This window comes from Cyprinus carpio, chromosome B19, assembly GCF_018340385.1.
Source record: "Cyprinus carpio isolate SPL01 chromosome B19, ASM1834038v1, whole genome shotgun sequence".
In the NCBI taxonomy this organism is placed as follows: Eukaryota; Metazoa; Chordata; class Actinopteri; order Cypriniformes; family Cyprinidae; genus Cyprinus; species Cyprinus carpio.
The window spans coordinates 11644878-11658843 of record NC_056615.1 but is presented as its reverse complement, the minus strand read 5'-3'; the positions used below and the strand labels follow the sequence as shown (position 1 = coordinate 11658843).

The window sequence follows — 13966 nt, the reverse complement described above, 5'->3', positions numbered from 1 at the left end:
GATTACTGCTAGTAGGTTTTGGCCCCTGCGGTGTTTTGCCTAATGTTCCTCCCGTGTGCAGTAAGAGTAAGTGGTATAGTGAAAAGTAATGCATTATGTGTTTGTTTTTCTGTTTTCGTACAAGGACCTGTATGAGAACATTCCACTTTCTGACTGAGTTTCACAGCTCTAGTTAGACATGAATTACACGGATATGCTTTTAAAGCTCATTTTCGGTCTTGGTGAATTATTATTCCCTGTAATTTTCTGATTTCGAGGCCGACTTACTATAGGAAAGCCATAAGGTTTGTAATGTCTGGGACAAATACTTGCTTATTTCCAGTTCTGATCTTAGAACAATTTCTGTTTTGAATTTTGGTATCTGTTACCGTAAATTCTTATATGTAAAACTTCTTTATAAATCTGTTTTAGATAAACCATAACCAGCGTTTGCCAAATTGCTCCTTTTTTATGGTTTTGCCTTCAATGGTTGTGACTGGCTTTAGTTACTCAGAAGCTCCTTATTTTTTGTGTTATAGACATTTGGCAGTCGCCCATCCTTATGTGCATATCTATGTTTTAGACCTCAGCTGTGCGCTGTAAACACAGAGAGTGTGCATGCATGGCCGAGCGCTTGGCCAGACGGATTGCGTGAGACTTTTTTACTGCGTCTGCAGAGCTTTTCAAGAAAAACATTAGATAAACAGATTGTGCCGGCCTGTGGAACAGGGGTAATGTCTGATTCTGATCGTTTTGAGTGTTAAGACGCCTGCTCAGAGCAGGGCACATGTTCAAGAACGTCTAAATTATCCTCCTCACAATACCACAACCCCCATAAAAGCCTCAACCACCCGCCCCCTACCACCACCAACGACAGCCAGCTATTCAACAACTAACCAAATTGGCTGTACCAGCAATGCTCTTAGTCACTTTCTGTTTTTGCCCATTTTATGTTTGTCTGACTCTTTCGTTCTCAGTCTTGGCCTCCCTGTTTTCCCTGTGACTTGTGATAGTGTTTTTCCTGGAGAAGGAAATGGCTGCATGTGAGAACTAGGAGGAAGCAAGTTTTTTATCGAGTGCAAATACAGATGCTCACACAGATGTGACTAATTATGCAGGCTCGCTCATGGTTTTTGGGACTGCACATCCTTATGCGGCAGAAAAATAAGATGGTAACCACAGCGCTATAAGCTCACGGTGGCGAAAAAGCATCGCACTATGCTGTACACTGTAGGAGGGCTTCAAGGTCGGAGCAAAGCCCAAAATTGTCTTGCTGGAGCCCAGCAGAGCCCCGAACCGAAATTCCAGTAAGAACAACAATAAAAATGAAAATCGAAAATGATAAAAGAGGGAAACGCTAGTGAACCACAGTGAATTAGGCAAAGCAAACAGACGCAGAGTGCCCCGTTTGGAGTCATGCTGATTGGGAAAACACAGCGAGGCTGAGCATGTCTGGCTTTTTTTCCTCATCTCTCTGGCCAGCTAGTGCAGGAGCTGCAGTTGGACCAGGTTCACTGCAGATGTGGTTTAACATGTGCTCTGCCATACTTTTCTTTTTCGATTTTCACTGATGCAACACAGGCACAAACTAAATGTTGTTAACTTTCCACCATTTGCATGCTGCCTTTGCAGACTTCCTTTGAAGTAAATCAATACACAAGTCAACTTTGGTCTTCCCTTATTAATTCATTTTTTAAATTAATCTTTAAGGAATTTGTTTGAGAACTGATAGAAATGTTATATAGACTGTGGTTTAATATAAAATTAACCTAGGATGAAAAGTAGCCCCTATATAAATGGGAATTTTGGCCTGTCTGGCATTAAAGGTCTTGACCTTTTTGATAGTATCAAGAAGTCAGAATAATTTTTTTATTATTTCTCATAATTGAAAAATATTTTCATATTACTTTGACATAAATAATTTATGATAAATGTTAAATTGATATTGAATTCATTGTATACATTTATTTAATTATAATAGTAGTGACCAAAAATTATAACATCAAATGTATAATATTTTTGATAATTTCGCATTAAATACATAGTCCAATTTAACAGACTGTTTGTGTGTGTTGTGTGTGTGTGCGTGTGTGTGTGTGTGTGTGTGTGTGTGTGTGTGTGTGTGTGTGTGTGTGTGTGTGTGTGTATGCGCGTATGTTTGTGTGTATGTTATGTTTATTGCTGGGGGGAAGAAATCTTATTATTTCTCATAATTAAAAAATATTTTCATATTACTTTGACATTATTGTTGAACTGACATTTAATTTATTTAAGCTATTTATTTAATTATACTTGCAGTGACCAAAAATGATAACAACAAATGTATTATATTTTCAATAAATATTTTTTGATATTTTTTTTAATATATAGTGAAATATATGTTATGTTTATTGCTAGGGGGAAAACTATCAAAAGCTACACAAATTAATGTTTTATTGTATTTAGACATCCATAACTACTAACACTTACAAAAATATAAATAAATACATAAATAATTTAAAAATATTTATGTATATATTTAGTTTACTCTCCTGAAAATGTTTCAGACCCTACTCATGGAAAGTGTCTCAAATGATTACAGTCTCTGATATGGTCCTTACAGGAGCCTCTTACTGTTTAAACTGTGTAAAGGGTTTATATTTGAGAAAGGGGCACCATTAACCTTTGGTTAGAATTTAAAGAGGTTCTTGCTGAGCTGTGGCACTGTTTAGAAAGTTGATCTGACCTGTGGGTCTCATGCTAGCAGATGCAGTCGGGCTGACTAGTGGGTTTCTGTGTTCAAACCTGCGGTTACGAGAGAGAGTTCAGCTGTCACAGCACATTGAAATAGGAAGTGAGGTAGGTTATGAATGTGTCTTGGCTTGGCCAGGTCCACTGAGAACGGCAAACCAAAACCTGTGAACTGTGAAGGCCACGGATAGGATGTCCATGTGCTTTTGGACAGAATTTAAGATCAGCAGACTTTAAGCTCCATCCCTCAGGCTTCGCAGGTTCAGCACTCTTGGGAGGACACAGAAAGAAAGGACTGGGAGATGATTCAATCAATAAACTAACTGCCCTATTCAGGCAGAGCACAGGAGTCAGGACAGCTCATCCAGGTGTGATGTCAAGTCCAGAACAGACCACAACTGGTCATAAATAAGTTCTGAGACAGGATTCTTAATATAAACAATCTAATGATATTAACTACAGAATTTAATTGCTATGTTACACAAAATAAAATCTTGTATAGCAATATGTATTATTTGTAGTAAGTGTGAAACAACCCAATAAATTCAAGGGATTTATGGAAAGTTGGAGGTTATCTGAATGTATAGTAGTTAATTACGATGTTAAAGAACAATCAAGAATCTGATTTAATTCTTCTTTAGATCTGTCTTTAAAAACATCAGAATACTTATTGATAAGTATTCTTATAAGTATTCTTGGAAATACAAAAGGTTGAACTTTTTTAAAATAAGAAAATATAACGAAAATCAGTTTCAATTTATATTCATTTATTTTTTATATTGAAATATATACATTTTATGTTAATTATGTTAATTAATTTTATTCCCCACAAAATTTAATTTTGTCATCATTTACTCACTCTTATGTCGTTCCAAACTGATTGCTTTTTGCATTTTCGTATTTTGTGCTTGATTATAATTTCAATATATATTTAATTGTTAGAGAAGATAAAAATAAGCTATATTTTGACATACAAAACTACCACAACTGCTTATATAAAATTAATACAAAAAATAAAACAGTTAATGTAATAATTTAGTTTACTCTTCTGAGGTTGACAATCAATATTTTCTTAAGCTAAAGCATGCATTTGTTGAAAAAGGGAGTTTTACTCACTATCATGTTGTTACAAACATGTGAGTTATCTTAAAATAAGATATTGTGAAGAATGTTTTTTGTCTACACGATCAAAGTCAAAGGGGTCCAAAACAACACTGGGCTCTCTTAGTTCAGGGTGAAAAAAAAAATGTATTTAGATCTTTATGTTTTATAGATGAAAGAATTTCAGATGGGTTCGGAATGATATGATTTATTTGTTATCATGTCAATGATAACGAATGTTACTTTTTTTGACTGAATTATCGCTTTAAGAATATTTTAAGAATCAGCCCAGTGCTTATGTGTTTACAGGAAAAATGCTAAATGCAAAGAATAAAATGCAACTAAGCATATAATTATGGATAATTAAGATAAGAAAATGAGAAAGCAGCAATTGAGATCAACTGGTATGTAATCCATGAAAGCAGCTAAAAAAAAAGACATTCAAGATAACTGCTGATGTGGATGTTAGACGCTCAAGAGAATGCAAGATTAGACAGAAGTAATCTGACATCCTCAATATCCCCACTGTTAGACCCTAACTTGATGCCATCAGCCCCCGTCGTCTCCAAGCCAGTGGTCTCTCCCATGCACCTGATCAAATCTGTGTAAATATTTGGTGCGAGTAACATGAGGATGAAATTATCATTCCTTCCTGCAGTAAATTAAAGCAAACAGCTGCAGCTGTCTTGGGGAACGACTAGTTAAACAAACGCTGAGGCACTGAGCCCTACCTAGGCTTTGGCATCCGTACCTCATCGCCCAGGCGTAACTTGTGTGGGGTCAATAACTCTACCCAGTGACCCATCTGACAGCCAGCCGTGTAGGAAGATCCTCTTGGCTCTTGTTGTAAGCATCTCTGTAGGCCCTCGAGTGAAACCATGTACGTCTGACAAGGCTGCTTTTCTGCACCGAAAAACCGAACCCATAGATTCTGTGATTCTTTCCATGAAGTACTGAAACAAGGCCTAAAATAACATTTCACTTCTAAAGTTTAACCTGAAGGGCTTTACTTCTGCTTTTTCAGTTTTGGACCAGTGTTAGGGGTTATTTTCTCAGTGTTTTGTAGCCTGTATGGTAGCTGAGAAGGCCTTTCATGTGTTGTATCCCGTGCCAGGCATCACTGATCAGGCTAGCACATGGAGAGCTGTTTATGTATGCCACTGTCACTCAGTATTACACCTATTGGCAGTAAAGCTGACTGGCGTAGGACTTTGAAATCCAACCGAGCACATTGGTAAGGCCAACATAAACGGGAACGTGAAGAGAAACTGAACGGGTATCCAAAAATGATTAGGAGTAAAGAACATGGAGTAAAGAACTCAGTCTTAGAAAGGAGATGAAAACGTGTGCAGTGAGTAACGTATGCCTGCTATAACACCCAGCAAAAAGATCGTATTTCTTGGGCTGCACAGTTCCCATTGGTGATTTTCCATCAAAATAAAAGTTTAAATTAAGACATCCATAAATATTAGTATTGTAATTATACAATTGCAATGTAACAAAAATATTACATAATTTTTTATTTTATTTTATATAATTATTATTGTTGTTGTTGTTATTGTTATTGTTATTAATAATAATAATAATAATAATAATAATAATAATAGCCATACTGATATATAATCAAAACATTTTGGCCATATTGTGCAGCCCTACAAACAAGCACAGCAAATTTGGAATTGTCTATCAAATTTTAAATCACAATTTTTATTAGCAATTTTATTTATTTTTCCCCCCAAATCGTGCAGTCACATTTAACAGCCTCATTAGGCTTGTGAAAGAGTATAAATAGCCCTAATGTGTTAAATATCACCTAAACTATTTTTTTTAATGATTGTTAGCTAAAATACCAGTTGATGGATCTAGAAGCACTGAATCAATGAATTTTTTCTTTTTGCAGTTTGAAAGCCAGTGACAATGCTGACAGTGCTCTGTGTCCTGCTTACGCTGGGGAATCATGTCCTGGGGGGAGGTTACGCCCCCATGCCTCAGATGAAATATGCGCAGCCCATGATGAAGGGGCCTGTTGGGCCACCCTTCAGAGAAGGCAAGGGCCAGTATCTTGGTAAGTGTTTGCAATTCATCTATCCATCATTATATTTTTTTTCCTATCCATCCTGTCATCCATACATATTCAAAAAATAAAATAAACTGTTTTCTTTTTAAATGTTTTTTTATCCTTTCTTTCATATATATTAAAATGTTTTATTTTTTTTTTTTTTTTATGTTTTTTTAATTTTATTGCTGTGATGGATTTTCTGCATTTTTTACTGGCATTACTCCAACTGCTGGATTCTTTGATAAATAGAAAATATCAAATAAAAGAACAGATCTTTTGTAACACTATAAATGTCTTGACTTTCACTTTGATCAATTTAATGTGTCCTTTCTGAATAAAATGACTACTTTATTTAAAAATTAAAACTTACTGACCACAAACTTTTGAACGGTATCAAAGACTATAGAATATGGTACGAGCTAACAAAATGAACATGCCTAAAAATATATATACACTTAATTACACCACATCTGATGCCCATTTATATAAGAATTAGTTCTGGTCAGACAGCACAGAGACTTTTTACTGTTCGTATCATAATCTATGTGTATGTGTTTGTTAAGGACATATTTTCAGTGTCTGCATTAGTGGGGATTTTTCAGTGACTCTTTCTTGCAGTATACATTGTTACAGCAGTAGGTGGCACAAATTGTCTTGAATGAGTCATTTGAATCATTCATTCAGCTGATTTGTTCAAAAGTAGAGATTCATTCAGGAGCAAAATAAGTGGCTGTCTTTATGAAAGAGTCATTATGCATTGTGAGAGTGTCAGGGAAGAGATAAGAGGAAAAGTGGGACAGGGTGGGGTGAAGTCACCTCCCTTCTGAGCAGCAGTGTTGGGCAAGTTACTCTGAAAATGTAATTAAATTACTGATTACAAATGGATGTCAAACAGAAGCTGTTGCCATGAGCTTAAGATACGCAGGTAAAGGGAGAAGGATAAAACACAGCAAAGATAAAAAAGCAAGTGGTCAGATGCATTTTTGATTGGTTACCTGCTGCTGATAGTTCAGCTTTTAGGGATAGTTCACCAAAAGAGGAAAATTCGGTCATACACCCACCCTCATGTTGTTTCAAACCTATGTGGAAACACTGTTCCTCAGAAGGAGGAAAGTCATACAGGTTTGAGCAACATAAGGGTAAGTAAATTATGCCTGAATTTTTATTTTGCACACATGGTTTATTTTTACACAGTTTTCAAAGTAATTTTGTAAGTATGGAGAGACTCAATATCGACCTGATAACCTTTCAGGCAAATACAGTTATAACACAGTTTTATATATTACACAAAACAGAACATACAGAAGTGTTACATTTTTTGTCCTGCATTGTAATTAAAACTGCAACTAATGTACTTAAAGTTTGAACAATTTAAACAAACTAAAGTTGTGTGTATAGGAGACCTTCAAGACATCTCTTAAGAAAAGCTGTGTGCTCACTACCATCTAGTGGACAATGGAAGACATGCACTGAAGCACAGAGTTTGTTTGAGAAGTGTTTGTGCTATTACACTTTGCTAATCCAGTTGAAACAAAAATTATCATTATAAAAAGAAACAAAAACATACTAAATAAAACCTGCTATTGGATATAGATAACCAGTCTCTCTAAAATACAGAGTCAACCTCCCTAAAACAAGTAATCCCATGAACATTTATGCTGAAACTACTGAGAGCAAAATGTACTCTGCTGACCATAAAATAAATAAATTCTAAATTATACTGACTTTTGTCCAGTACCAGTATGTAGTTCCCTGTAGTTGTCTATTTTTGAGCATGAAGTTTAAGGTGGTACAGTGATGGTATCAGATGAATTAAGTAAATGGAATTTACAGAACATGATTTTGTATTGTGTAATTTGGTATTTATATATTTATGTAAAGTGTAATGATCTAAATTATTCCTGTAAACCAGATGAGACATATGTTGAATACTAGGCCTTTGCTATAAATCATATTACCACTTGAGGGCGCTTCACAAATATAGTATACTATTCTATTACGTATACAGATGAGGATATAAAAAAAATATTTACAAAGAAGTGGGTGGATAAATATGTACTCAAGAGCCATAACATCTATGAGATAATTATGGTAGATTATATTTCTTTTAACTTATTGTTAAAATATATTCCTCAAATAAATTACTTTTGAAATGACATATAGAAGCCCAACAGTTTGCATTTATGTGTGGTATGGTTTCTGAAGTGTAAAGCACATTTTAACATTGGCCATTTTAGCCAAAGATTAGGCTAAGAATTTGTCTCTCTCGTGTTCATGTCACATGGGCTTTTGAATATGTCAGGACACATCTGTCATGATAAGGTCAGTGAAATGGACCATTTTAAAGGCTAAATGTAATGTAAAGTTAATTTTGAACTCATCTCTCAGAACTTTTATTGAGAACTGAAGTGAATGCATCTTTGCAGTGTTTTCCTCACTTGCATAGTTTTTGTTCCTAGCACAAACATGGCAGTCAAACGTCATCACTGCAGTTCCCTTGCTGAAATTCCAGTGAGGTCAAATTCTTTAGAGAATTTTGTCCTTGTCTTTTGTTTATGTTTTGTCCATAAACACCCTGTAGGTCTTCATTGCATACCTGTATAGCTGCCATTGAGCAGACACTTGAGCATAATGTTGGGTAACACACAATGCATAGGCTAAATGTAGTCTCACTAGCACTTTAGTGTCCTCTCTACATGGAAACACCTCTACAATATTTTTTGATGGCACAGTGATTCATTGACAATAAAAAATTGTGTCTTTAAATTCTCACATTGGTAAAATCTTCTTTTATGAATTTAGTTATGAAGTTATTCATTTTTATTTTTTATTGCAGAGTTTCCACCCATTATGGACATTAAAGGGGAGCCAGGACCTCAAGGGAAGCCAGGACCAAGGGGACCAGCTGGGCCTCCTGGATTACCAGGGAAACCAGGTATAGGAAAACCTGGTCTCAATGGTCAAACAGGTCCTTCAGGGCCTCCAGGATTCCCTGGGATTGGAAAACCAGGACTACCAGGGTTACCAGGAAAAATAGGACCTAAAGGACCTCCTGGACTCAATGGTGAGGTTGGGCTTCGTGGAGAGGTGGGTCCACGTGGACTTCCAGGTCAGCCAGGACCACCTGGACCAGCAGGTCTGTCGCTGAATGGCAAACCAGGGTTACCTGGGACTAGAGGCCCGCCGGGGTCAAGAGGTGACCCGGGGCCTAAAGGTGGACGTGGTATTCCTGGTGAACAAGGACCTAAAGGGGAAAATGGCAATGGAAAGACAGGTCCAACAGGTCCCAGGGGACCCACTGGCCTTCAGGGACCTCCAGGAGCTCCAGGAGTTCCTGGGTTGGGTAAACCAGGGATTGATGGGCTGCCTGGACAAGTAGGGCCAAAAGGAGATAAAGGACTTCCAGGAGTTCAAGGTGTCCCAGGAGAAGCTGGTCCTCCTGGACTACAAGGTCAGCCAGGGGTAGCTGGTGTGGGAAAACCTGGTCTTGATGGTGTTCCAGGTAACCCAGGCCCAATAGGTCCAAAGGGTGATGTTGGCCCTAGAGGAACTCCTGGGTTTCCTGGCCCACCTGGCTATGGTAAACCAGGGCTTCTAGGACAGAAAGGAGATAGAGGTCCTGGTGGATTACAAGGAGGCCCTGGTGACAAAGGAGAACCTGGGATGAATGGTCTACCAGGAGATACAGGGCCAACTGGACAGCCAGGGCTTCCAGGTCCACAAGGTCCTATGGGTCTTCCAGGAAAACATGGGATGCCTGGTCTAAAGGGAGAAAATGGCCCACAAGGACCTCCGGGCTTGCCAGGGTTTAGAGGAGATCAGGGTCCCAGTGGGCTCTCAGGAAAGCCTGGCCTGCCAGGAGATAAGGGCCTTCCTGGTCTCAACGGAGCCACAGGCAAACCTGGACCTAAAGGTGAACCGGGTCACATTGGACTGCCAGGTAATCCTGGTTTGATTGGGGGACCAGGTCCAAAAGGTGAGAACGGGTTACCAGGACCCCCTGGGCCACGTGGCAATTCAGGGATCCCTGGACTCACAGGCCCCACTGGTCATATGGGACCTCAGGGTGTTCCAGGGTTGAAAGGCGAACAAGGTCCACCGGGCCCCCAAGGAATTGGAAAGCCTGGAGACAAAGGTATGTCTGGTCCACAAGGACCTCCAGGAAAACCTGGCCCTCCTGGACTTAATGGTATGCAGGGCCCTCCAGGTCCACCTGGACCTCCTGGGCCTCCCGGCCAGCCAAATGGTGATATAAATCAGTTAGCGGTTCAAGGACCAAATATTGTAGGAGAATCCATTCCAAAGCCAAGTGGTGAGAAACCTTATTTTGGTCAGGCTGAGCTCTCTGCTTCCGTGGCTCCTGCTTTTACCGCCATTTTGACGACACCATTTCCACCATCTGGAATGCCAATCAAATTTGACAGAATTCTGTATAATGGGCAAAATGCTTACAACCCTGCCACAGGCATCTTCACAAGCCCACTGCCTGGAGTCTACTATTTTGCTTATCATGTACATGTAAAGGGAACCAGCTTGTGGGTGGCACTGTATAAAAACAATGTGCCAGCCACATACACCTATGATGAATACAAGAAGGGCTATATGGACCAGGCATCAGGTAGTGCGGTACTGGAGCTGAAAGAGAATGACCAGGTTTGGCTGCAAATGCCCTCTGACCAAGCAAACGGGCTCTACTCCACTGAGTACATCCATTCGTCCTTCTCAGGGTTTCTCCTGTGCCCCACATAACAGTCCGTCACAGCGGAGAATTGCTTGCTCAAGTGCCCTGTAATAACATCTGTGATAACAGCGACTAGATTACAAGAAAGACTTGTTGAACGACAGAGGCTGAGTTCGAAGCAGAGGATGGAGAATTCATGCTGTGTCTGTGTTCCAATTTGATCATTGTTTTACTTTCAAGTGTTGTCATTTTCTGCCTATATGATAATTTTATTATAACTGTTATGTTATTTTTGTTGATATTGATGTATTGGTGTTATTTTATTGATGTTGTTGTAGTTGTTGTTTATCGCAATCAGACTTTTAAGTATCTTGCAATGTGTAGGTAACCGTTTAAAGACTTACCCATGTGACTGCACACGTTGCCAAATGTTCTGACTCCCATTGAGGTCCATCACATTGACTCTGGGGTTGTGTTCCCCTGGTTGCAGTCGAATTCACCTATATCTTTCCCTCATATAACACAGGCTACTTGATTTGTGCCACATTTCACATTTTAGAATGTAGACATTCTATACAGCATTGTTATTGTATTTGTATGTTTAAATACATCCGTAATTTAAAGAATAATCTTCAGTTCCATATTGTTTTTTCTTATTAATGCCAGACAGGTGAATATCTATCTGCTTTAGTCATTAGGTATGTATGTTTTGTTTGAATTACTGTGTTAAAGCAAAAATTATGTGCTAATCTGTTTGTTTCTGCAACAACTACATTGTGTCTGAGAGTTATAAAGAAAAAAATTACTTGATGATTTACTGAGTTCTTTGCTCAAAATATGCCAGGTTTAAATTAGTAGTGATCCTGAAGGCCGCAGTACAACAGTGCCTGCATTAACAAAACAAATATGCAATTTCTGTGACACTAATTCCATACACTTTCAGAAAAAAAAGTTACAAAAGCTGTCACTAGGGTGGTAACCTTTCAAAGGGTACACCTGTGTGCCTTATTTCTTCCATATCACATACATATTAGTATCTGAACTGTACATATTAGTACCTTTCAAAAAGTGACACCTTTGTACCTTTATTTCTGAGAGTGTACTAATACATAGCGTATAGCTTCTCATCAAAATCTTAGGATAGCCTAGAGTACATTGGTGAGTAAGGGACTACTAGTAGATTGAGAATATGATCATTCTGATTTTTTTTATATAACAAATTTTATAATCCAAACTACTGCATTGTGTACTCTAACCATTTTACATTCTCTGACGCTTTTCTAATCGCTGCTTTAACAATGAGACTTGTAATTACACAGACATGATTGACATTAACATGAGTCAATGCATGTCCTAATCTTTTACATTTTGACAAAACGTTACATGATTCGGATAAAACACACTGTAATAGCACTGCTGCAATGGTGTTCATGAAAGGTTAAAATGTAAACATCCTCAAACAAAGAAATAGTTCCTTGCACATTTACTGAAGTGAATGAAAAATAGCAAATGTGGCTTGAAGTCCCTCTTGAAAGACATTTTCTCACTTATTTTTGTTTGACCCACATGTAGAATTATGAAACCTGGTGGTTGTCAGTACTTAAATGCACCCACTCACTGAGGTTGCCCATTCAATACAAAGTTACATGACATTTGTTCCATGACATTGTTCAGATTATTTACTCTTGAATGATGTTTTGGCACCAGAACTTTCCTCAGCATGTATTTGACCTTTTTATCGTATATTTACACTGTGACCAATATTTTCTATGATGAGTGTATATTGTTTATGTGCAATGGATTGAAGATTTGAAAATTCGTTGTACTGCAATTTCGCAAAACTGTTAAGACTATGTTGCTTTCTTTTGTCAATTTAAAACAAACTAGGATAAAAAAAGCCTTGATTCTGTTTCATGATATTTACGGATATTTATTAATGTTCAATCAGATTAAAAGAAACAACCAATCCCATTTGCACATAAATTTAATGAAGGCATATTTATACATTTGTGATGGTCCAGTAAGGAATGTCCAACTTCCGAAATCCTGAACTTACAAATAACCTTATATTTAATAGCATCGAGGAGTTTGTAGTACACACTACTATTGTTTTTCTTCCTTTCTTTGATGTATCTATCAATCTATAGAACTTTTGTCTACTGCATTCACTTTATGCAATCCGTTTTGGGTATTAAATGCAATGCACTCTTTGATTGAACAAATTTTGTCAGCTCATACAAAATCTACACGAACTTGACAGTACTGATGCAACATCAATAAAGACTTTCTTGACCAAGGGTGTCTTTTGTTGTTCTCTTTAAAGATTATAAGACCAAGGCTAATATGTGAATCAGGGCTTGACATTAACACCCGTCTTCTCTTAACCTTCTTTAAGTAACCTGTTATTCATTCAGTCATTTTTCACAATGTCATGTAACACTGCAATCTCTTGAAGTAAATGTTTTTCTTTTACTTTTTAGTAAAGATAATTTTACTTGCCCAAATGTGTTTAAAACATCTAATTAGGGAATAACCAGGGAATAACCAAAATTTCAGCGAGAATGATACTGATTTTATCAAATTTGGTGCAAATGGCAATTTATAGTGTATAATGCACTGACAGTGACAAGGTTGTGCAGTTGAGGCTCACTTAGCCTGTCTGTGTGTGAAAGAATCTTGTGAAGAAATCAAAACATATGAACGCACCTGCACATGGAAGAAACATACTGCAGTAAAAATATAGTTTTTATATTTATAACATATGATAGGCTATAGCCTAGTTAAGCAACGTGACACGACCAAGAGAGCAGTTTACCCAGAAAACCAGCATGACTGCAAATTTGACATTTATTTTATGCAAGAGTTCAAACAATTAGTTAATATTAAGTGACTAACATTTTAGATACAGTCAACGCTGACTGTTTGCGCTTGATTTAACTTGAAAATAGTTCCAAAGGTCACAGCATAGTCGCGCATGTCTGAGGAACACACGCGACGTTTCGTTACCAAATGATTCAGTGAATCGAACGAATCAATGATTCAATAACCCATTCATAAGACTGGCACTTGGTTCATTCAAAGTACCGCGAGAGCGATTCTAATGCATAGGATCATCTGCGCTCTTTTCGATCTCGCGGTACTTTGATGTCATTTATACAGTGTTTTTATCATACAGTCTATGGTTTTTATACAGTCTATGGGTCGAACGCGCCTAATGACATAATGACTCACTCAATAACTCACTTGCTGACGCCTGCTAGCGGTTTACTTTTTATATTTAAATGTAATTCATATTTTTATATTACATTAATAATAAGAATAATAATAATAAAAACTTTAATTTAAAACATAACATTATTCATGCAGTTGTAATTTTGCAGCGTAAATGCATTCATGGTATTCATTGCATGCTACAT

The 13966-nt window shown here is 37.5% G+C and overlaps 1 protein-coding gene across 3 annotated transcripts in view; it reads left to right on the top strand.

Annotated features, from left to right (window-relative positions):
• col8a2 (collagen, type VIII, alpha 2) overlaps positions 1–12849 on the top strand; it is a 48868-nt gene extending 36019 nt beyond the window's left edge. For all 3 annotated transcript variants that reach the window (XM_042744958.1, XM_042744956.1, XM_042744957.1), the window contains 2 exons: positions 5711–5875; positions 8706–12849. In XM_042744958.1, coding sequence (XP_042600892.1) covers positions 5728–5875; positions 8706–10618 — 2061 coding nt within the window. In that variant the 5' untranslated portion in view covers positions 5711–5727 and the 3' untranslated portion in view covers positions 10619–12849. The remainder of the gene's footprint in view (positions 1–5710; positions 5876–8705) is intronic.
• Positions 12850–13966: the final 1117 nt, after the last annotated feature.